This window comes from Rhinolophus ferrumequinum, chromosome 3 (assembly GCF_004115265.2).
Source record: "Rhinolophus ferrumequinum isolate MPI-CBG mRhiFer1 chromosome 3, mRhiFer1_v1.p, whole genome shotgun sequence".
Lineage (NCBI taxonomy): Eukaryota > Metazoa > Chordata > Mammalia > Chiroptera > Rhinolophidae > Rhinolophus > Rhinolophus ferrumequinum.
In genome coordinates this window covers 97,420,921-97,445,878 of record NC_046286.1, presented here as the reverse complement: position 1 = coordinate 97,445,878, position 24,958 = coordinate 97,420,921, and the positions used below count along the sequence as shown (strand labels likewise).

At 42.3% G+C, this 24,958-nt stretch overlaps 1 protein-coding gene across 4 annotated transcripts in view; it reads right to left on the bottom strand.

Moving 5' to 3' along the window:
• Window positions 1–24,958, bottom strand: part of TIAM2 (TIAM Rac1 associated GEF 2) — a 250,965-nt gene that overhangs the window by 43,169 nt on the left and 182,838 nt on the right. For all 4 annotated transcript variants that reach the window (XM_033096123.1, XM_033096065.1, XM_033096055.1 and 1 more), the window contains 3 exons: window positions 24,504–24,596; window positions 23,669–23,932; window positions 930–1,033 (listed from right to left, as the gene is read on the bottom strand). In XM_033096123.1, the coding sequence (XP_032952014.1) occupies window positions 930–1,033; window positions 23,669–23,932; window positions 24,504–24,596 (461 nt within the window). The remainder of the gene's footprint in view (window positions 1–929; window positions 1,034–23,668; window positions 23,933–24,503; window positions 24,597–24,958) is intronic.

The following is a 24,958-nucleotide window of genomic DNA, read 5'->3' as shown; positions in this document are numbered from 1 at the left end:
CACATGACTTAGCAATTCCACTTCTAGAGGCATACTCAAGAGAACAGAAAACAAGGATTCAAACAGATATTTGTATACCAGTGTTCACTGCCGCATTACACACGACAGCCAAATGGTAGAAACAACCCAAATGTCCAGCAACAGCTGGATAAACACATGCAGTATAAGTACATACATACAATGGAATATTCTTCAGCCCTAAAAAGGAGTGAAGTTCTAACACAATGCTACAACATAGATGAACCCTGAAAACAATATACTAAGTGAAATAAGAGGACAAATATTGTATGATTACTCTTACATGAGGACCGAAAATAGGCAAATCAGACAGAAAGTACAACAGAAGTTACCAGGGGGCCGGGAGGCTGGAGTGAATGTGGAGTTCTCGTCTAATGGGTACAGAGTTTCTGTTTGTTTGTCATGATGAAAAAGTTCTAGAAATGGATAGCGGTAACAGTTGCACAATATTGTGAAGGTACTGAACGCCACTTCAGTGTACAACGTTAAAATGGCAAATTTTATGTTTTACATATTTTACCAGAACCAAATGACAATATTCCAAAATTAATTTATTTTTTGAAAAAAAAAAAAGTAGGGAGATGAAAAGAATAGTAATTTAATGACTTTCAGAACACCTGAACTTAGATTTTTCTTGTCAAAACCATCCTAACGTATGAATGGCACATTGGCACTGCTCTGTGGTGGCACACCAGAAGTCATGGAGGAAGTCTGGCTAGAGTCAATGGCTCACATTAGTACTTTACTTCAAATAAATAAGGAAAATATTTTCTTTAGGGAAAAAAACGTTTGTAACAACTGCTGGACTTAGGGATAGGATAACTCCATCTTCTTTTTCCCCACCTCAGGTAAAGGTGGAAATTAATGCTTGCCTGCTGGGTCCTTGTTTGAGAACTGGGACAGCATCTTACCCTGAACGTCTGCTCCATTTTCTCCCTGTGGGGAACCTGATCCAACGTGCCATCAGTCTGACTCCTTTTCAGTCCAGTTGTGATGTCCGGGACGTTGCTGAAATCTGCATGAAAAGTGACAAAAACATATGTGGGTTCGGCCATATGCAGAAACTAGTAATGACTGGGTTAAAGGCTCAGATAGAGAAAGAGAGGGAAGGAAAACCAACAGAAGGCAGTACGTAGTGGTCCTTAATGACGCTGAAGTTACAACATGCACATAGCTGGTCTTCTGAAACACAGCTGGGCTCTGGCTAATTGAAGAAGCAATATCTGCCTGTTTTGATCAAAGGTGATCAATGACCTATCAAAATAATGACTTAAATGCCTTGTCATTCTTGTCATTGCTGTGCAAACTGTACTTCACTGAACTCTGATGATCAAATAGTTAATTTGGACCAAGTAGCAGTGACCATTGTTGGTACTTCCCTATTTTTGGCTAAGTGAGGGCAAAATCACTTGGAAAACCAATGGTACAATGTCACAGATTCTTATTACAACCCACCACTTGCTCATTTGCAAGCATAATTCTTCTTTTTCTGGTATCAACCATAATTTCATCCTACATTGAAAGTCCCAAGAGGAACAGCAAACCTTTCTTAACTTCCAAAGTAAAGCTTAAGAAATAATGTAAAAGGTAAGTAGAACACATGGTTTTCCAACCCACAACTATAAACACAGGCTATCTCAAAAATTCTTTCCAGTGGTTGTCAAATTAACAAATTCAAGAAAGATGGAAAGACAAGCCCCTATCAAAATATAGCATAGGTTTTCATTCTAATTCTTGTATTTGGTAGACCCTTAACTAGGTGAAACCAGATGGTTTTGGATACCAGTTAGCAGCAACGAGAAGTCATCAATCTCATACATGACTAAGTTGATCTAGACCTAAATGGCACGATTAGATGGTGACGAACTCTCCAGCATGGTGAGGGCAAGGACAATGGCCTTTAGGAGACCTTTAGAAGCTATGGGAACCCTAAGAGATTGAGGGAACTCGTGGATACAAATGGTGGTCCACCATCCATGCTGACCTCACCAATCCCTACACAGGCACTTGCTTTTAAGATAAGAGAGGACCAAAAGAAAACATCTCAATGGTCTACAGAATTCTGAAGCTCTAATTTCTTTTTTCTTTTACTTCTTCCAACACCCTAACCCCACCCAGAAAAGGACCAGATAGTCCGGGTCACACTTCATTGTTGTTGGTCGTAGAGTTCGTTAACCTGATTAGGCAGTGCTGCTCACAAAAGCATGAGCCACCCCTGGGCCAATTTGGAGCAGTGACAGGTGGGGATACTGGCCTCCCTCCTCCCAGGTCCCTACCACCATACCACAGAGGCCAGCAGATGGACTGTTTGGAAAGCAAGATTAGACCCTAAACCCAAATGACCTACGATTGCTCCTGAGACTGCTGTGGGCACCTTGTTTATAGGAGACCAACCAACAGGCTTCACAAAAGAAGACAGCCCATACTCCTCCTGGGTTTAGCATAAGCACACAACACACACACCTCCCTCTCTCCCTTTTTCCCTCCCTCCAACACGCACTTTTTGAGCACTGGCTATTTTCCAGGCGCTGTGCTAGGTGCTGTGTACACAAAGATAAATGAGACACAGTCTCTCCTCCCAAGGTGAGTTTCCAGTCTGGAGATTGGGATTGGGAGGGAGGGAGAGACAGACACAGGAGCACAACGAAGTGTCACAGATGATGTGAGAAAAGTCCACACAGGGGTAAGTGAGAATATTCAGGAAGGTTAATTCTCCCTAGGACTCTAAAGGCCTACATAGTAAACATAGTAAACCCTTTGAGCAAGGTCTGTACAACTGAGGGATATCTATTTCAGGTGAAAGCTGAAGATGACCAGGCAAGGGGAGCAGTGGGGACAGTGATTGAAAGGCAGCTGAATAGGCAAATCATAGGAAGGGTCCAGTAGGATCTGGGAAGGTGCTGAGTGTGGCTGTAGCAAGCAGCAAGAGTGAGCAGGGAAGGAAGGGTGCCCTAGGATGGAAGAACTGATAGAGGGGAAGACCTTGGCAGAAAAATAAGTCACCAAGTCATAGCAACACCAAGGGTATGAAGTGGAAGGACCCAAACGAACACAGAATAGAGAGCAAAAGACTAGAGTGAACAGGTAGAGAGCCTGAGTCTGAGGAGGTAGAGGCCTCAGGCCTCCTCTTTGCTTTTCTGTATTTTCATACAAGGAAATACAGAAAAGAGAGGTAGAAAGGCAGATGCTGGATTTTTCCACCTTACGTGACAGAGTAGCTGGGGAATAGGAAAGGATGGGGGTGGCAGTCACAAGCTTAGCTCTGGCAATGCTGAGTTTGAGATGCATCTGATGGAAGATGCCCAGGAGCCAGGTGGTCCATGAAGAGTCTGTGTAAGCACATGGATTTGGAGTCATCACAATACACCTGGCAGTGAAGCCAGGGGGATAGATGGTGCCCCCAGGAAGAATGCACAGAGTGACACATGAAGAGGACCCTGAAATCACCAACGCAGAGTGTGCTGGGGAGGAGGGGCCCTCAGAGGGGGCACCTCTCTCTTCACAGAGAAGAGAAGTATAAGGACAACGAGGAAGAGCAATGTCACAGAAGCCTTGCAATGCAAAGCACATCACCTCAGTGACAGAGCGAATTTGCATTGTTGCTGCAGTACCTTGTGACTAAAGAGCTCCGGTATTTCCAAAGAGTTTATCAAGTACAGGAAACGGGACACAGAAGCACGCACTGATTCATGGTGAAGATTTCTACAGCACCTGCGACATGTCAGATAGGTACTAAGTTGTGGCGATAGAAAGATGAAGGGGGCCTCGAGTCCCCTGAAGTCTCAGACATGGCTCAGGCAGAAGGAGCTCTGGAGCCTGAAGGAGCCAGATGCATGCTCGGGAAAATAACGTGGTGATGTCAAAAGCAGCAGTCACAGGAATTCTGATTCATCTATTCCATATAGTCACAAAACTTTGGAACGGAAGTGCTGAAAACCCCCCAAACCATGATTTACCTCTTACAGAGGTAAAATGGTTAGCCGGGAATAGAATATTTGATGTTCTTCCTCCCTATGAAAACCCTGCCCACCCCAGGATAAAAGGCTTCAGTGCGCATCAGCCAGGCTCCCCCTGTCACCTTTGGTGCCCCTTAACTTCAAGAGCCCATGGGTGTGGCTTGGATCCTATCTGAGGCACAAGCCTGGACAGGATGGATCACAGGAACCAACTCCTAGTGATGCTGGTGGCCCCGGGGACCCGAGAGGAGGACGCTCTGGATGGTTCCTGAGTCCTGCCGAGATGGGACATGTCAGAGCCACCACACCAAGTTCCCAGAGGCTGACTGATATCTGGGATAAACAACCTCTACGGGGACTGACTCTTCTTCCCACCTTAGCAGCAATGCACCATTGCTGATGTGGAGATGGCAAAGCACAGTGGACACCGAGCCTGAGAGTGTGCAAGGCTGGGGACACCAGTTCCCGGAGCCTCAAATTTCACCAGGGCCCATATCCCTATGAAAAGTAGTGTGCCTTAGCATTCCTTCTAGTGAAGAAAAGAGAACAAAGTGGGTTCTGGGAGAACAGCAGACTGCCTAAAGAGCATGTAGGCCAGTAACATGCGAATGCTTATTTACCAAACGGTTTTAAATAGGCACTGCTCTGACTTCCTGTCCTGGGTGCCAAATGCCTATGTATAGCCCCACTCGTTCTCTACCCACATCCTGAGTACCGACTGCTCAAATGAGTAAATATATCCTTCCCTCCCAACCCAAAACTGGCTTCCCACCTTGGGAGAGCCTCCCATGCGGACGTATCACTGTGACATGTGTTAGGGCACTTGATCCCTGCCAGGTAACAAACAGCACGCGCTTCCTGCCCACCCTGGCCTCATCACACTACAGTACAGGCGGGCTCCAGAGGCGGCTTCAGCCAAGACGACTGTAAATAATGGAAAACAAACACAAAATCAAGCCAACACATCTACGTCTATGTAGCAAATGCACCCTTTTGTCTTTCTGATCTTAGTCCTGTGGAAATTAACAATTTGGGGTGAGGTCCAGCAGTTTGAAACATCTGACATCCCAGGTGGCCAACAAGAGCTTCTCTCAGCAGTTGAGTGAGTGGAGCTGCTTGGTTTCTCCACTGGGACTGACTCAGTTATTTCTTCTCTTGTCAGATGGGGGCTCCTGGTACCAGGTCGGATGTCAGGTCCCACACATGAAACCAGGCTGAGACCGCTTTCTCCCTGAACCAATATCCACTTCTTGGAGAGTGACAGCACACCAGGCAGGCTGTCCCGGGAGGTGACTGTCTCCCTGCTCTCCCGCACGCCCCACAGTTCCTTACAGACAACTGGGGAAGCGCGAGGCTTGAGGTATGAGACGCCGTGAAACGCAGTGTCTCCTGTTCTGTGCGTCAGTACGGACCCCATGAGTATCACCATCAGCCAAGCAGCTTGCAACCACAAATCCTCTACATTTAAAGGGCAAAATCTGCATTCAGGTAACATCCTGAGTATCAACTTAGTAACATGAGGAAATGCTAAAGTTAAGGTCGCCTCGCCTACACAGCTCATGCTACTGTGTGAATTCAAAGTTTACATTTACATCCAAATCCCATCTCGCCTAGTTAGTGTGCAGGAATGTGGGCCATTTATCCCTGCACACACCCCATGGTCCGCATAAGGAGCACCAGGCCATCCGAGTGCCAACTAGAATATGCAGAAGGGAATTCTCTGGAAATGGGTGGCACTGAAAGGCCTGGGAGCGGGCTTGGGCAGGCGGTGGCGACCCTGCAGGCCTCCTGCCTGCTACTTACTCCTCAGGACCTCTCACTCTGCTCAGCAGGCAGCTCTGATGTTTGGCTCATCCCGCTGATGCCATCCCATCCCAGTCTTGCTGGCTGCTGCCTCCTCCTTACTCAATCAGGTAGCAAGGCAAGAAGCATCAGGTTCTTCCCGGTCGCCGGACACCATCCAGGTGGCTGCTGGCACACCCTGGAGACATGGCAGTTGGGTCACCAAGAAGGGCCTGAGGCACTCTGCCTGTGCTACAGCTGGGAGCCGACCTCTGGAAGACACACAGCTGGTTCCTAGAAAGGAAGGATCCAGATCCCCTACCAAAAAGTCAGAGAATGCCTCCTGGGGTCTCAGAAACAGCAACTAAAAGAGCAATTGAGTTAAAATTTCAAAATGATATCAATCACTATGGCCCAAAACAGGAAACCAAAAGGAGAGATTTGTTTTCCCCTATTTGGTACAATAAGACGTTTTTTGAGAAAGTAATGATGGTGGCCATAGGCTCAGGAAAAGCTCTGCTTCATCTGTGGGTTGAGGTTTCATTTGAAGTAGACAGAAAGGACAGGCAACGAGGATGGAGATTATTTTTAAACTATGCCTTTCATGGTTCAAAGCATGCACTGTGGTACACTGATTCTCCACGCTATCAGAGCCAAAGCCCCCTTTTTGGTAATATATACGTTTACTATCCTGAAATAAAATTCACTCTTAATATAATCTATACCTCCAATACATAACTTCACAAAAAGCAATAATAGCAACACAAGGAGAAAAATAAATGAAAAATAATTTGTGAATGAAAAAAGTATGTTTCAATACGGAAATGTTTGGGCACACAACCACCACAGTAGACGCTCATCTAATGCTTATACCACAAAGAATCACGGTCAAAGTCTCAGCTTTGTCACAGCCTTATCGATGCCAGTGTGTCTTGGTGGAGATTCAAATGCATACAAGGTGTTGCCACCAGTAACATGATATTCCAAAAGGACAAAAACTTGGCAAAGTTCTGGACAAAACAATGGACAAACTTCCTTTGATTTACTGGATTGTGACATTCCTACAGGGGTCAAAGCACCCTATAGCTGTGGGGAAAAAATAACTTGTGTTTATTTGTATAATGGAGATAGTTCTTGGCTCAGACAAATATGCATGGTTTTCACCTACATGAATGTCCAGTAGGACAACTCTGCAGCGTGGGGGACTCACTTGAACATGTAGGACATCCAGCAACCATGTCCCCAGCCAGTAAACACCACTTTCCCCCAATTCATTATGGAAACCAAAAACAGACCCCTAAACTTCCAAAATACCATTGGTGGGCAGTGCCCTCTCTGCTGAGAACCATCTCTGCCTCTCTCCATAGCCACGACCTCCACCTTACTTCTGGATGGGTCAGTGACATCAGAGGATGCAAAATACACCAAAAGCACACAGTCCAGGGAAAGGGCAAAGCCAACATGAGCTCCCTCACTTCCGGAAGAAAGAGATGAAATATGCTCACTAGAGCAATTAGAAAGACAGCACGCAGACACACAATGTAGCATATTTAGCTGGAACTGCCATCTCAGGCTCAGAAATGTCTTAGTTGATTAAATCATTAACCCGTAGACACCCCCCACCACAAAGTGAAAACTATAGAAATCTATGAAGACTGAAAGAAAAAAAACTACAAAGATCAAAGGAGTTACAGTAAATAATAAGTGGTTAATTTAAGTTTTCAACTACATAATCGCATGACATTAGTTGTACATCTTTGACATTTAACAGTTTCATATCTACTTACATTCAGATGACACAGTTTGTGTGTATTATGTTCATAATCTACTCAATGCATTCCATTTATCTATTCAGTTTCTCAGAATTTTCACTAAGTAATCCCATAAATGAACAGATTGCAGAGAATCAATGAATTTTAGATCTGAAAAGAAACTTAGAAGTTATCCAATTCGATTCCTTCATCTTATCTATCATTTTTCTTTTTAAAAAATGTGAATGCAGTTTTAATAAAAGGTAAAGATCTTGTTCAATCCAAGCTGCCAGTGGAAGTAGGCAGCATTTTGTAAATACAATATTACAATTTTTGTAGTTCACCCACTATTACGTATAAAATCCAGCATTGCTGTTCATGACGCAAAGTTTATCACGGGCCACGAGCACACTGAGCTCATTTGCACAGAGAGTAAACTCTCCCAATTTTTCAATTTAAATGTGCAAAGTTTGTATAGCAATGATTATTTTTAATTAACTCAGATTCCCCTAAACTTCTCTCCCACTTTTACTTTAAAAATGCAGTGGTTTGCGACATCTTTCATTAATCACATTTGCTGTGCTCTGTCACCCAGGCAAATATTACTCTTCATTGGTCAGCAAAACAGAATGAAAATAAAACCAGTTAAATGGAATAACAGAAATAACTGACAGACTATTTGGTGAGAGAAAAAAGTAACTTTGAGTTGACCACATTCAAAGGCTAGTTCTATCCGAAACTGCACCACTCACGAAGACTACCACGTACTTCTGATACAGATAAAAATCAACCAACTTTTCTGAAGGTATCTGGGACTCTATATTTCTTTATTGTTATGATTCTTGTGTCAAGGAAATTCAAGGCAGCAGTTTGAATGTCATTGTTTAGCTTGCAGAGAAGTAAATTCTATCACATCATAAATACCATGCCAGAAAAAAACGTACATTTCATAAATTTCCCAAGTCCGTATAACCTGAGGTCACAGCCCGTTGTTGATATTCTTGACAGTGCAAGATCTCTGGTGATAAACAGAGAGAAGTAAATCCTGGTAGGAAATGTTTCTTAAGAGCAGGCTGCCATGGCTTGATTCAATTATCTTGTGATTATCATGTTTCCCAATAATAAGACCTAGCTGGACAATCAGCTCTAATGTGTCTTTTGGAGCAAAAATTAATATAAGACCCGGTATTATATTATATCATATATCATATCATATCATATCATATATCATATCATATCATATTATATATTATACCATACCCAGTCTTATAGTAAAATAGGACCAGGTCTTATAATAATTTTTGCTCCAAAAGACACATTAGAGCTGATTGTCCGGCTAGGTCTTATTTTCGGGGAAACGCGGTAAATATCCTCTGAGTCCAAAAGAATAGCTAGAGGACCAGGAGTGTGGCAGGTGTTTTCAGAGTAGAAATGCGCAGCAGGCCATTTCCAATGCTCACTGCAACCTAGTGGAGGAAAAGGCCTTCTTAGAAGACGGGAGAGGGAATGGAGGGGTACCCATATTCTCCCTCTCTAGGCAGGCTATGGCTGTGACAGGCGCATGTGTTTAGCCTACGGCAGGAAGGCAAAAGGCCTCCCCCTATACCTTACCAGGGTCCCTGACGAAAACACAAGGTCAACAGCAAAAGGGATCTTCAGCCAAGGTTCCGGTTCTACCAGAAGCTGATGGTCACCAGAGCTAAGAGGACCATGCAGATGCCACACTGAACTCAATTACATTCAGGGGCATATAACAAACACCACTGTATTTCAGACACTTAAAGAACGTTTAAAAAGTAGAATTTAAGTTCAAAACCCTTACAGATATATTGTGGGAATTCTACTCAAAGACCCTGAAAAGAAACCTTTAAAACAGTGCACACAAGATTCTATATTAGGGGACGTGCTACAGGAAAAAGAAAACCTGTGTAACACCTGCTTGCAGGAAGTGCTAATGTTCAGTGAGATGAAAGAGATAAAATAGAATATTATTCATCCATCAAGAGAAATGAAGTACTGATTCATGCTACAACATTGATAAACCTAGAACATATTATGCTAAATAAAAGAAGCCAGACACAAAAGACTATATTACATCGTTCCATTTACAGATCTGAAACATCCAGACTAGGCATATCCACAGAACAGACAGGAGATTAGTGGTTGCCAGGGAGTGATGGATTGGGGGGGGTTACAAGTGACTGCTGAGGAGTACAGGGTTTCTTTTTAAGAGAAGAAAACGTTTTGGAATTAGTGGTGCTGGTTGCACAACTTCATGAACACACTAAAAACCACTGAATTGTACACTTTAAAGATGAATTTAATGGTATGTGAATTATACTCAGGATTTTGTGTTTGTTTGTTTTTGTTTTTGTTTTTAAGATAAGAATGTCAGTGCAGTTCTTACGGGAGAGAAATGAGAGTAAAACTCTACCACAAGTAAGTTCCAAAGAACCAAATCACACAAACTGTATGGTCACGGTACTGCAAGGTTAATGAAAATCTGTGTGAATTACCAAAAAAGGCACGAGAATAAAGATAGGAAAACAACTACCAAATAACTGACCTTTCCCTGAACTGAGAAAGCCTCACGTGATCACAGGGCATCAGTTCCGATCGCCACCCAGCTCCCAGAGAAGAACCCAGATAAGACAAGGGCCATCTGCCATCACCAATTCAGCCACATCCCAATCTGTTTTACTACAGGGCACATTATTATTTGGTTTTACGTTAGGTATGTTAATAGAGAAATCTTTAAAAGGAAAAAAAAAAGTGGTCAAAACCCAGACATTTTCTCCTACATGGAGGGAAAAATAAGACACAGTTCGCCCCCTGACATTCACCATGACCTTGTCCAAGTTATTAGCGACTTATTGTGTCTCTGTGCCTTGACTTACCCAGCTGTGAAAGTCAAATGGTAATAACATGTCTCTGCTCCATCAGGATGGTGTAAGGGATAATTAACGTTTTTACGGTTCTCTGTGATCTTTATATTTGAGACAGCCTGCTATTATTACGAAGACTTAACAGACTCTTTCTCTAGGGCAGTCAAGACCTGATTCTATTTAAAGAGGTAAAGAGATTTGCTACAAAATGAAAAGCTTAGAATAATACTTTTTTTTCACTTCACAAACTTTTGTAAGAAATGCACATTCCTATTGCCATTTAAATTGTTGCTTTAATCATATTAAATAATTGAACACGAGAGAGAGAGAGAGAGAGAGAGAGAGAGAGAGAGAGAGAGAGAGAGAGAGAGAGAGAGAAACTATTTTGTCCAACCCTTCGTTTTAAGAGGGGAGGAAACAGGAGTTCGAGGAACCTGCCCAAGGTCAAGCATGAAGCCTGGAGCATGAGTCCAGACCGCCTTACTCCAGATCTACAGACATTTATAAATGTTACAACTCCCAAATTAAACTTAACACACATCTCATATCAGCATTAACCTACACTGGTGATACAGAAGTTACGGTTCCTTTTCAGTTGTGGTTTTGGTTTCTCCGCCAGAATAACCCTCTGCCATGGGTGCCCATCAGCCCACGAAACTTGCAGAGCAGCGTAGACATGGGACCTGAACTGAGCTGTGTTCTCCCAGGACACACAGCCAGACTGGAGCTGGGGCGTCTGGTTCTCAGGCTAACAGACTCAGGGGCCACCCCAGAGTCCCTACACCTGTGCCAGTTTCAGCACAATTCCCTTGCAATCAGAGCTATAAAGAAGGAAGCTGGGAAGCTCCAAGGATTCTTCTTAGCCCCAGAACCCACCCACTCTCAGGAACACCACCTTCACTTCATGTTAAGAGACTCCCTAAAAACCTTCGTCCCATCCATAGTTATTTGAGTGAAACACCTACTATTCACCAAGAATCACGTCAGCTGCCGTGTCTCACACATCTCTCTGTTCCTCAAAGTCCGTTTTTCAAGGGGTTTTCAACCTAGTAGGTAAGTTATGATACACACACAGAGCGGTACTGTAAGGCAATGCAGTGTCAGGCATATAGACAAAATATTTTCAGAGTTCCAACGAGGAAGAACCCACGATCCCTCCAGGCCAACACACAGGCAACCCCTACTTCTTATAGAAGATAGTCCTAAAAGGGCGGTACAGAAACTGAGTTTATGGGTTCTGTGAAGACTTCCGCCCCCAGGGATCTAAAATGTATAAAATGTCTACTTACACCTCACCTTTTAAACAAACCTGGTGCATATCTTAATCTTCTCCTTCTCCTTCCCCTGTGAACACATATTGATCTGTTGAAGACCAAAGACCATCCATATGGGGCTAGGGCTCGCCTGATGACTGGCATGTTGGGGTCACAGGTATTAAGCTTCTTATCATCATTGCCTGGCCCCCTTTTTCCTTAATTATTTTTATTTAAAAAAAACTGACACAGTTCAAAAAATTATGCTAATACTACTATGCAAAGATGCCTAGACTTCACAGAAGCAGGATGTGACTATTCATCAACTGAAACATGCAAGTCAGAATTGGATTCACAAATGGCGGTGCAGCAGTAGGTCATTAGTGTTGGAAAGGTGAGTGCAGAAAAGGTGAGAATAGCACGTCCTTCTGTTGAGAAGCTTCTGAGGGCTTGCTTCCCTGGGAATTCCAGATTCCATAGGAAGCCCATGGAGAGTTTTGGGAGGAAGGGCATTCTATAAACTGCTCCACATGGTCCAGCGTCTACTCCTCCTCTAGGGGCAGCTGGTCAGGGCTCCTCGCAAAAGACACAACATAATTTTGGCTAACAGGTTCATAGGTCCCTTTCCAAGTATGCTTTCCCAGAGCTATCGACAAGTAACAAAACTGGGTTATTCGTACTTTGTCAGGTTTTTCCATAACATGTTTAAGACAGTAGTGGCTAAAAAGCAAACAAGGATAAAAAGATTTATATGGGAATGGAAAATTTATAAATTGCTAATCAGAGCTGAGCCCTGCACGGTTAGAAATAAATTTACAAGATGCAACAAATCATAACTGAATGGTTTGAAATGATAGCCATTGATTTGCTGCACTTGTATTTCAAACATTATTGATTTCTCATAAACAAACATGTTTTCGCCTTACACTATGAGTGGAAATCTTTAAAGTAGGCAATTTATCACTCCCATCTCCTCCCTTTTCCTTTATGTTAATTTTGATGAATTTTGTAGGATCCCTGTCGATGGGTTTTCAATAGAAGCCATTTTAAAACCATTTTGGGAGCAGGTGGAATATTCTCTCTGAATATAGATGCTTAACACAAAGTGTCCCAGAGTGAATTCCTGGTTTCCTCCAGAGCTGCCCACAGACAGCCTCCCCATCTCCCCAGCGTAGTTGATGGCAGCTCCAGCCTTCCGGTTGCTCAGCCAAACCGGGAATCATCACTACCTCCTCTCCACTCCCCTCACACCCTCACCGGATCTCTGAGCAAGTCTTGTAGGTTCTACCTCCTCTGAGAGCAAAGCCAGCATCACCTCTCACCTGAATCACTGCAAAAGCCGCTGTTCCCACCCTTGGCCTCCTACCGTCTATTCTCAGTAGTCAGTGATGCTATTAAAACACCAGTCAGCTCATGTCACTTTTCTGCTCAAATCCATGGGATGGTCCTCGTTACCTCCAGAGTAGATGCCAGATTTTGCATTGACCTATTAAGGCCTCCCTGCTCTGGCCTCACACGTGCTCTTGGGTCTCCTCTCCCCAGATCCCCAGTTCCCTTGCTCCTCTCCCGGCATGACAGACATTTGTGGAGCCTTAAACTCAATAAATAATACTTACGTCTCCATCTCAGAGCACTTAGCAATTGTTCCCTCTGCCTAGAAAGCTTGGCTTCCAGATGTGCACACGGCTCCATCCGTCACCTCCTTGTTCCAATGTCGCCATCTTACAGACAACCACTGGCTGCCCCATTTACAACTGCAACCTGCCCCAGCTCTACTCCCAGCCCTCCTACCCCATCTGTTTTCCACCGCACTTCATGGTCTACTAGTATACTATATAATTCACTTATGTTTATTCTTCTTATCTACTTCCACACACTGAAATACAAGCTCCATGTGGGCAAGAATTTTTTACCTATTGTGTTCTCTCGTGTCTCCAGCACTCCTATAATAATACCTGACACATAAGCAGTCGCTAAATATTTGTTCAATGACTAAACGAAAGTAAAACAGAAAAAAATGATTTTTTTCTAGAGACCACTCGTTTTCCAGCTTGGGCCTTAGGGCACTTTTCATGAGTAATGAATACTTGGCCAGGGAGGTGGAGATAGAAAATTGCAGGTTTCATTTCAGGACAAAGGTTAAAATTAAGTACAGTAGTTCATTTCCCAACTTCAAGAAAAAAAAACTCCCAAAGTCAAATTATTTGCACCACAGAATGAACCACCTAACAGACAAAACCATGATTCCCTTCTTAACTCCGTATCTTATTTTCTGCACTTCAAACAAACTGCACTTTAGATACAGCCTAAGTATTAGCATCTTGTTGAAAAGTAAAGCTAACGTTGGAAATGGAAGATCTGGGAATTGTTTTCTTTTTCATAACTTAAGTCCTATCAATTTCTATATCCTTCCTTCATTTATTTATACATTCAAGCTAGTATTTATTGAGTGGCTCTACTTATGCCTGGTGACCTACTGGGATAAAATGTAAGATAGAGTCCCCGTGCTGAGGGAGGACACTTACCTCTATAGACCTAAGTGCTCTGACGGAGAGAAGTGCATCACAGGGCCATCCACCCCTCAATGCCATCCCCACCTGGCAGACGCCTTCTCCATTACTCAACCCGACTATGAGTAGCTTCAGTGACGTCCAACACCAAGCCCCTGCCCTCTCTCCCATGTGTCCTTATCACCCAGGCTTCTCTGACTGACACACAACATCCTTTGTGACCCACCCCTTGTTTACCTGTCCAGTCTTATCTCCTTCCTCTTCCCCATTTGAGCCTGACCCTCCAATAACCCAGAATTACTCATACATCTCCTCACAGCAAGACTCCCCCACACTTAGAATATACTCTACTTTCTTCAGGGTTTAACACAAGTGAGACCATCTCTCAAAAGTGGCCCTAATAACCTGCAACCTGACTTTTCTGTTCCTATGGGATTGCCATTCCTTGTATGTACCTCAACAACCCTTCTCAAGTGTCATCTGTAGACTCCTGAGGCCACTGAAATCCTTCTGAAGGGGTCTGCAAGTTCAAAATTATTTTCGTAATAATTCTGTGTCATATGTCTTCTTCTATCTGAGGACATCTGTACTGACAGGGCACAGCAATGGTGGGGTGATCTGCTGGCGTCATGGCATGCATCGAGACGGGGCACCACCTGTACTAGTCGTCACTAATTCTTCGTTACCACACGCTTATATCAAGGAACGTGCCAGGTTCACTTAAGAATGTCCTCAAGGAAGCAGTAAAAATAATTGATTTTGCTAAATCTCAACCCTTGAGAACATATTCAGGAAGTACCTATACAGCTCTTCTGTAATGGCTGTCTCAAGAGCAAGCACTTACGCAATTCTATTGCAAGCTGAACTAGCTGCTTTTTTTCACAAAACAATTTTTATTCAAGAAAACAACTGACAGGAAATATTTTCTTTAAAACGAACAAAGTGAGCCTGTCATTTCCAAGGAAAAAAACTGACAATATTTGTAGTTATAATTCAAACTTTACAACAAAAATTTGAATCTTGGAAAAATTGGAAAAATTGAATCTTAGAAAAATTATGTCCACCACTGTGAGTGTGACAGCTTCCCAATTCTTTAAGATTTTGGCAGTGAAATTCGTGGTGATGTTAATGAATGTGAGTTTTAATGATGTATAATTAAATGTCCATATTTGGAAGATCTATATAACTTCACGACCTAATATTTTCCAAGTAACCACTGCATGCTACAGAATCATCTATGAGTAAAAGATTCATTCAAAGTGCAAGATAAGCCAATGAATTACTGTGTAACCAATAAAAGCCTACCAATGATGTTTCAGATTCCACATTGCAACTAACCTTGAAGGAACTACCACATGTTAGTTTTGGTGTAATATTAAAGAAGAATATCTAAAGAATATCCACAATTATTTGAAAGGGTTATTAATATACTCCTCCCTTTCCCAAATACTTGTGGTTGGATTTTCTTCACCAAAACGATGCATTACAACAGACTGAATGCAGAAGCTGATATAAAAATCCAGTTGTTTTCTATTAAGACACACATTAAAGAGTTGTGCAAAAAAGGTAAAAAATACTATTCTTGCTATAATTTTTTTGTTTGCAGAACCAGTTCATTAAAAATATGCTTATTGTGCTAACATGAAGTGGATTTATTATTATTACTTTAAAAGAAATTGATATTTTTTAAATTTCTCAGTTGAATTTCTAATATCATAAATACCAATAAATATAACCCATAAAACTAAAGCTCCTTGGGGTCCCCGATAATTTTCAACAGGAAAGGAACTGGAGCCCAACAAGTTTAGAAACAGAGGACTACAGCAATTTTGATGGTGGAGTGTGACTGTTGTCTGTTCAGACATCTCACCCCCGCCCCCACCCTCCCCAGCACTGTAGCACCCTGAAGATGGAGATTACGGATTTTCATTTTTGTATCTCTTCCATCAAACACAGTGCTTGACATATAAACACAAATGCATTATATTACAGTTCTGGGGGCAGAAGACTACAATGGGTCAGCAGGGCTGCACTCCATCTGGAGGCTCTAAGGGAGAGATCTGTTTTCATACCTTTTCAAACTTGCAGAGGCTGCCTGCTTTCCTTGGTTCACGGGCCTCCTCTGCTTCCATCCTCACATCTCCTCTGACTCTGACATACCCTGCCGACTTCTTATAAAGACCCCTAGATTACACTGCACCCACCCAGACAATCCAGAATCATCCACCCATCCCCTGATCCTGAACTTAATCACATCTTTAAAGTCCCTTTGCCATAGTCACAGGTTCTGGGGATTAGGATGTAGACACTCTTGGGGGGCCATTATTCTGCCTACCACAGCCTTGTACGAAGATAGTACAGTAAAAATAAAGCAGAAAAATACCCCAACATTTTCCCAACATTTAAGAGTCTCCAGACCAGGATGAGAAAGAAACTAAGAACAATGATTACTTCTGGGAGAGAAACTGGGTGGCTAAAGACAGGGTGGGGGAAATTTCTTATTTAACAAACATTCATGTGGCCTTTACTGTCTCCCAGGAAGTAGCTAGTGTTTTCCAAATATTACCTCATTAATCCCATAAAAATCCTAGACTCTTTTACAGTTGTAAAAACTAAGCATAAAGAGTTTAAGTGACTTGTCCAACCAAGGTCACACAGCTGAAAAGTAGGCGAACCTAGAGACAGGATTTGAACCCAGGTTGTCTGATTAGTGTCCATGCTCTTAACCATTTCGCGATATACCTTCGGAGAACTTATACATCACAGCTTAACCTTGTATGCTGCGAATTTTTGTACCATGAACACGTATTACCAACCCCCCTAATTAAAGATACCGTCACAATACAGCAGTCTGTAGAAGTGAGAGCTATCAAGGAGATATCCACACTTGGTCTTTCCTGGAGGTCTCAATTCCTTCATAGGGAGAGTAAGTCAGGAATGCATTAATACTTCATTTTTAAGCCCAAAAGAAGGGGGACAAAAATGGAAATGCAGACAAGCATCATGTGGCAGTCAGTACCCGTCGCAACATTCACAGGAACAGTCAGATCTTTTTTTCCCTCCTTATGTAACAGACTATAAAGTTTCTTCTTTCCAGCAGCTACCATAGCTTCACAGAACTACTATTTCACAGAGACCTGGCTCACTTTGTAAGCACCAGTGACTGTATTTGATCCAGTTATCCAAAACTCTCAAATGGCTATTGAAAGTGACATATCCAATGGAAATTTCATACAATGTTCTTCAGAGAAATTTTGTAAATTCTTACCTGAAAGAGGTATTTGCATTTAATGTAGGAGAGATAATACAGGACTAGTTTTTACTCAGAATGCTGGCAAACTTTATCAGCTTCTCCCTCGGCTCCCATACCGCCTTTTCCTCTTTGCTACAGGGCATCCCCTTACCATCAGCGGTCCCTACCACAGGCCATCAGGGCCTGCTGCGTGTAGGGTGACCGGTGAGACCCTCCGTTAGCGGATATGGCTTCACAATGCTGAGGAGCACTTAGGTTTTATAGGGTACCTGCAGTAAGTCATTCTTTCCTCCAAAACATTTATTTGAGTATGTATTTTACAGGGGACTTCTGGTCATAAAAAACAACACTTTAAGTCCCAAAAGAATGACACTATAGTAGTGGCAGCAGCTCAAGCCACACTTTAGTGGTCATGAAATGACCAGATAAATCCTCTCTGTTTTATTTAAGGCAGGGGGAAATAATGTAATACTCACTAGTTTTTTTCAGATACATGCCATGATATGTTCTAAGTTCCTAAAAGTCGGGATCTTCTACAATTTGGCCTCAACAGACCCTCCAATTGTACTTCCCATTTTACCTTCGCACACTAGCCAGGGGGCCTCTGCTTCCAGCCTCTGTGTCCCAGGTTGGGCCCCACCACCCACCTCCTGATCTATATATATATAACCTGTCCATCTGCAGCTCAGATAAAATGCTCTTGATCTGAGTTTTCTCTTCCAGAAATCTCTCTCTGATTCTCACACCTCTCTGGCCCTGGTTGCTCGAAATAAATAGAAAAATCAGTGGAATTCTACCTCTATGTTGGACCTCTACTTCTTTTTATGGCAAAGTTTTGTTTTTGAACCATGACCAATTATTTAAAAGTGTTTTATTTTTCCCACTCAACTCTGAGTTTCTTCAGGGTAAAAAATAATGTCTAATTCACCTTCATGTACCTGCAATATTTAACAAAATGTTGTTTATTTTGTTAGATAAGCAAGTGAATAGATGAATGACTCAGCATGAGAAAAAGAGAACCAAATTCTCCAACAACCCTAAGTGTTATGATGAAACTGGTGTCCTACGGCCCTAATTCCTTCCACTGCTAGTAGAAAGCCACATGCTCACTTCCACGAACGAGACTGAAACTTCCTTCAGCAGCCTTATGAGAAACTAATATTTCTGAGGCCAATGTTCTCTATGTTCTGGTAAAACAAGTATTTCCCAGGCAGATTTAAAAAAAAATCTTTTTTTGAATGCACCAACCATCTTTAGGAACTCTAACATGTTTTTACATCTGGAGATTTGGGGTGTCAGCCAGACAGACACAAGAATAGCAGTTTTACACACACAGAGCATTCTCTGAGCTAAATGCTGTTAGTCATCCTAAACCCGGGTATGGAAGGCAAAATGCCCTTACTCTCATAAACAGGAAATAAGTGGGTTTGCCACATCAGAGCTGGCTCTATAATTCTTCCTCTGGTGAAAAGGTGCATAATGGATACATACATTCCCGGAGCAACTCTTTCCAAAGAGTAAATTTGCATCTAAGTGGCTTCTGGTAGTTTGCGACACCACACTACTCATATATCAATTTAAAAAGAGAGTGATTCAAAGTGGGGTGAGGGATTAAAAAAAGAACCTCAGGCAGTAATTACCTTCATCATCTGGGAAGTATTTGCTGGGTTGATAGTGTCTAAATGGGAGCAGGAACATAAGTCTTTTTTATTTTGTCTCCTGTTAAATAAATCCCCAGCCCTAACAATGCAGTATTAATAGCTGTTTATAGGTGGAAAATACATTAATGCCATAACAAGTTCACAGCTTACATAAAGACTTTATTCAGGAACTCCAAGCCCAGTGAGACCCTTAAAAGATGCTGGAATTTTTCAAAAGATGGCATACACTAGAAAAGAGATTTTCCTACTTAAATCACAAAAACAGCATTAATAGGAACCCGGTATAAACAGGGCTGGTGCATCCAATTCCTTCAGTGCTCATCTTGTTGGCTTAAAAAAATAACACCCGCCTCTTCGGGGAATTGCAGTGGTAAAATTAACTCTCTCTATAAAGAGTCTTTACAGATGCTTTTTCTGATCAAGTCAAATACAGTCTATGGACATTTCTTCTCTCTATGGTGGGTCACTAGGACAGAAATTCAAACCCTTCAAGGCAAGAATCAAATGGTTATTCATTTCTAGGGAAACAAAGGAACTTGACATTGAACGCTTATCAAGTCTCAATGTATTCCTGTCTGTTCCACTCCTCACAGAGCATCATGGGAATATCACAGCAAAGCCAGTGATGCTGGAAGTTCTTTGTTCCTCAGTGTACTCAATTTGCTGGATAGGACAGTGTCTCCTGAGGAACAAATGAGGTGAGCTAACAAGTCAACTGGCTGCATTTTGATACACACAAGAAGGTGGAGGCTTGGGGCATATAACCCCTAATTCAGAGAATAACAACCCACAAGCACAATAGCTACGATTTACTAGAACTTTACACATATTATCTCATGTTATCCCCAAAACCTCGGCACAGAAGTGTTCAGAAAGTGGTAGGTCCTGTGCTCAGGTCAGACCCACCTCCCCACTGGGCAGTATGGGTGAACGCTGGTTAACAAAGGACCTTGCACTACCCCAGACCGCCTGAAGGGGGCACCGTGACAGTGAACTTGCATTTGCATAAGCTCATCAGAGGTGAGTGAGAACCACTGCCCGAAACGTTATACATATCAGTAAGTCTCTCAGACCAGTAGGATGCTTCTTTTCTAGAAAAGCACAGAACCTAAACAGCAGCTGCTGGCTCCTTGGGACCTGCCACTGCGGCCAAGACTTCTTTCAGTCAGATACATAAATAATAAGAGGGGTTTTTTGGTCACACCTAATTAAGAGACTAAAGCTAACAAATACAAATTTCTGGACACCTGACCAAATCAAAAGTAGACCAAAGCCTTGAACTCCATGTTGCTTATACCCAGGGCCTCACACATTTTAAGCACCTGTCAGTAGGTATGCAGCTTGGAGTCACGATACACCCAAAACGACGGCTTAAGGCTTCTTCTTTCTCTGCTGATATTATTATAGTTTCTCTACATAAAACAGCTTCCCTTCCAGAGAGCCAGCTGTTTGGTTTTTATTAACAAGCAGAGGTCTGGCTTCTCTGGAAAATAAAACGGGAAAAATCTTTCCTCAAGTACAGTGGACCCTCTGTATGCTTGGGTTCTGCATCTGTGGATTCAACGAAACCTGGATTGAAAATATTGGACAGAAAAAGGTACATCGTTGCAAACGTGTACTGTATAGTTAGGCCTATGATGGTTACGTCTGTACCGAACATGTACACACTTTTTCTTGTCATTATTCCCTAAACAAACAGCATAACAACTGTTTCTATAGCATTTACATTATATTTGGTATTAAGGTAATCTAGGGAGGATTTAAAATATATGGGAGGATGTGTGTAGGTTATATGCAAATACTATGCCATTTTAAATGAGGGATTTGAGCACTCACAAATTTTGGTATCCATAGGATTCCTGGAACCATCACCCATTGATACCGAAGGACAACTGTCCCATGCTCCTTCTGGTAATGCCCAGGGAACTTGAAATGAGCACTCCTAACTATAATTCAAAACTTGTATGAAAAAAATTGTTTTTCAAAGACATTTAAATTATTTTACTTGTGTAATTTCTATTTGTTTATTTATTTACTTATTTATTTGCAAGAAAATGAGATTGCTGTTTTCTAATTCATTCCTAAAGCAAATGAAGGTCATTTTTAAAAAAGCATTAGGCTGCACAGGAGAGGGTAGAGGAGAATCACGTTTGCGGAATTCCTGCCATGTAAGGAGCTGGGACAGACACGCGCAGACACCAACTTTCTCAACCTCCCAGTGACCCACGAGGGTAGGAATGGAACCAAGGCTCAGTGTCTTCATCTGGGCTCTCCAGAGGCGGAGTCTGAGCCCAGGATGTGGGGACAGAAGTTCATCGGGAAGGTGACCCCAAGATGCCCAAGTGAGGGAATAGGGAAGGTAAAACCATAAGGAGAGGAAGCCCATAGAAAGCACGCAAATGAGGATGCCACATGAACTGGAACTGAGTTCCACGTGGCCATGTGAAAACTTGTCTCAGCAGGAAACAAGGAAGCCCATACCTCTCTGGTGGAGGGCAGCCCCCAAAGTCACACGACCTGGAAAGGTCTGACTCAAAGCCTGCATGCTTGTCACATTACTCTACCTCTCGGTTTCCACAAATGCAGGCTTCCCATATAATGATATTATGCACAAATGGCAGACTCACGCTCATTGCTATTATTTTTCAATTTCTCACCTATCCATACCCCTTATTTTCTTTTCCCCTAATCTTAAAAATGCACAGACTTCCTCCTGAGGTGTTCACTCACAGGCATTTAACTTCCTTCATGAGCTGTGCAACTACTTCAAAAAGAAAACAAATAAATTCCATATTCACAAGGTGTCAGGGGAAGCAGTCCACAGTGGCTGTTTTGTTTCCAACACAAGCACATTACTATGGAACAGTAAAGGGGCCGGACAGTAAGGCCGGGTAGAAGGGTGTCGGTGCGCTTCCCAGGGAGAGACTGATTCACCCCCACACAGCATGCAGTGTCTCCAGGAACCCCGGGAGTGGTCAGTGGCTCTCTCCATGCTGATGGGGAAGCACCGTCCATGGCAGGATGAGCAGCTGTGCGCACTGCAGCTGCGCAGGGATCTGTAGGAAGAGCAACTGTGGAAAAGCAGCAGGGAGCGAGGCCATCTGCACACACACACACACACACACACACACACACACACACACACAGGCGCTCTCAGGGTAAGTGATAAGGGCGAATGCCCTCAGGATGGTTCCCTAGGATGAGTCACGCCAGCACTACCTAACATATCTGGACCTCTGCTTTATGCTGCTTCCTTGTGAAACAAAACAAAACAAAAAAAGTGGTAAACCAGTGTAACTCACCTACTTGACCCTATCGATAAAAAAAAGGAAGGTAAATTTGCTACTTTTGCTGCTTTCTGTAGAAACTCATTCCTGCAAGTACCAAAAGTGTTATGACTCTGCAGAGGTTTCCTATTATGATAAAATACATAGAGATACAGCAGGCAGGAATGTATCCCTCAAGAATAATGAATCCAGCAAAGGCACACAGGCGTGTATTAAGTGGAACACTTAGGCCTATAACACAGCACAGGGTAGCTGAACCACGGCCCTCATAGAACCAAGCAATTAATTAGTTCCACTGCAACTTCCGTTTTATGACACTCACTTTTACATGCCAATAGTCAATTTCACAGTATTTTAAACTGGAAAGAAGGCTCCAGTGAGAAGGAGAAAGCACTATGTACCTTACTGAATCACAAATCTTACAATCTGATTTTTTTATTCCAAAAATGACCTAATAAACCTGCTGAAAATTAAACCGATCCTAACAACTTCCTTTTGTGTCATTTCACTCAGTTTCGGCAATCATGTAGAGGTTTCAATCGGAAATCCGCTATCATGGTAATTAAGTATAAAAATCACACTGTGTGCTTCCAGGATAAAGCCTCTGCTCAGTCTCCTCAGGTTCGACTGCCTTCCTCCAGGAGCACAGAGGAAAACTGCAGGTTTTCAGTATTAGCTGGAGCCCATCATTTACTTGACTGCAATGTATAAAATATGCATGAATGATAAGCTCAGAAATTCAAACCTTCAAATGATTTCCTCATATGGAAATTTTACCTTTAGAAAAATAAACTGGCAAACAGTTTTTCATTTGGGGGCCTGTACAAGATTTTAAAATTCATGATCTGCATTAAAAGCTTGCAGTTTACTCAGAAAGTTGTACTTAACAAAAGAGGTAAAGAACTGAATAGCATCGACTATTCTAAGAACCCAATAGATTACTGCAAAATGTTTTTGCCTTTGACTCAACTGAATATAAAATCAGCTTTGGCATTTATGGTGGCATTCATTTACCTTCCGTCACAAAGCAATTACAATACTAAACATCATGGGTGATTTTTTAAATATTCTGCAATTTCAAAGAATGTTCCTTTGTGTAAAATTAATTATTTTCTATTTTCGTGAAAGTGTTATAATTACTAAAATGCATGGAAATTTGATCAAGTCTACTTGGTTTGGCATCTGTGTTCTAATAAATGAAAAAAACACTCTTTGAACAGCTTAAATAATCTAAGTTTGCAAGTCAAACAATAGCCTTAAAATTTTAGCTGTTGATACCAGCAGTTAAGAAGAAAGAAAGAAAAAAGCTTACCATTTGCCGTGTTCTTTTTAAAGTTATCCAGGAATTCCTCAAGAAGCTGGGACTGGTTAGGAGGAGGTAGCAGACTCTTCTGGTCCCTTGAGAACAGGTCACTGTCTGACCAAGAAGTACACAGGGTTCCTTTTGTGTCAGGCGGCCGGGCGAGGAGAGTGAGCCCAACACTCTTCTCGGAAAACAGGAGCTCCATCTGCTTCAGGTCAAGGTCAGACACAGCTTCCCCATTTAAGGTCATGATTTCATTGCCCTTTCTCAGCCCTGGAACAAGGAAGGGGAAAAGAGAGGGATCACTGAGAAACATTCCAGGTTGAAAGAAGGCGGCTGCACTCAAACTATGTGCTTTTGGGGGCTGTTCTGTTGCCGTCTTCAAAGATAGCACCAAAGCGTACGTGGAGGCCACTAGTAACAAAACAAATTTCAGCTCTCCCAAGGCTAGGATTAAAAGGAATAGTCAGAAAGGGAGACACTTTGAGAGGCATTCAAATGACTTGTTCTTCTATGTGTCTGATGTTAAATGCCCTGGGAAGCTCTATTCCTGGTATCTCTCTCTGTCTGCCTGTATGGCTCTCACAGTCTTTCTCCACCGTCCATAGAATGTGCATGTATGCTCTCTATATGTATGCAGATACTCCCTCTCCCTTTCAAAACACACACACACATTCTCTCTATGTTTGCATATGTATTTTCAATTACACTATTAAGTTTACTTTCTTTAAAATTCTAGAAGGAACCATTTTTCTGACAAAACTGCAAGAAGAAAATTTCACTAGCCAGACTGCATGCCACAGTTTTGAATTAAGAGAGAACAGAGACACTCTGCCACACGGACCTTCCCCGTATGCCAAGCCGTCAGGGAGAACGTCACTGATAAATATTCGGCTGAGACGCTGATGTTCATCCACCTGTGCAGTCACTGCAAACCCTGGCAATAAAAATCAGAGATTTAGACACAAGTCTAAATTCAGCATACTAATTAATTTCTCCAGCTTAATCAGCAGTATCTTCTCCAACATCTATTCTCATGAATACAGTATGTTGAGCAAGTCTAAGTTACAATGATTTTGAAAGCACAAATATCTAGCAGAATCAGAAAAAGAGGAACGTGTAAGGTCTAAAGGTTTAAGAAATATGAGTGCACAACCTTATTCAAAAATTGAGACCATCGACCCACATTCAGAGCAGTGTTATTCACAATAGCCAAAAGACCAAAGCAACCCAACTGTCCATCTACAGATGAATGGATAAATACATGTGTTATATCCATACAATTATTCACTCTTTGAA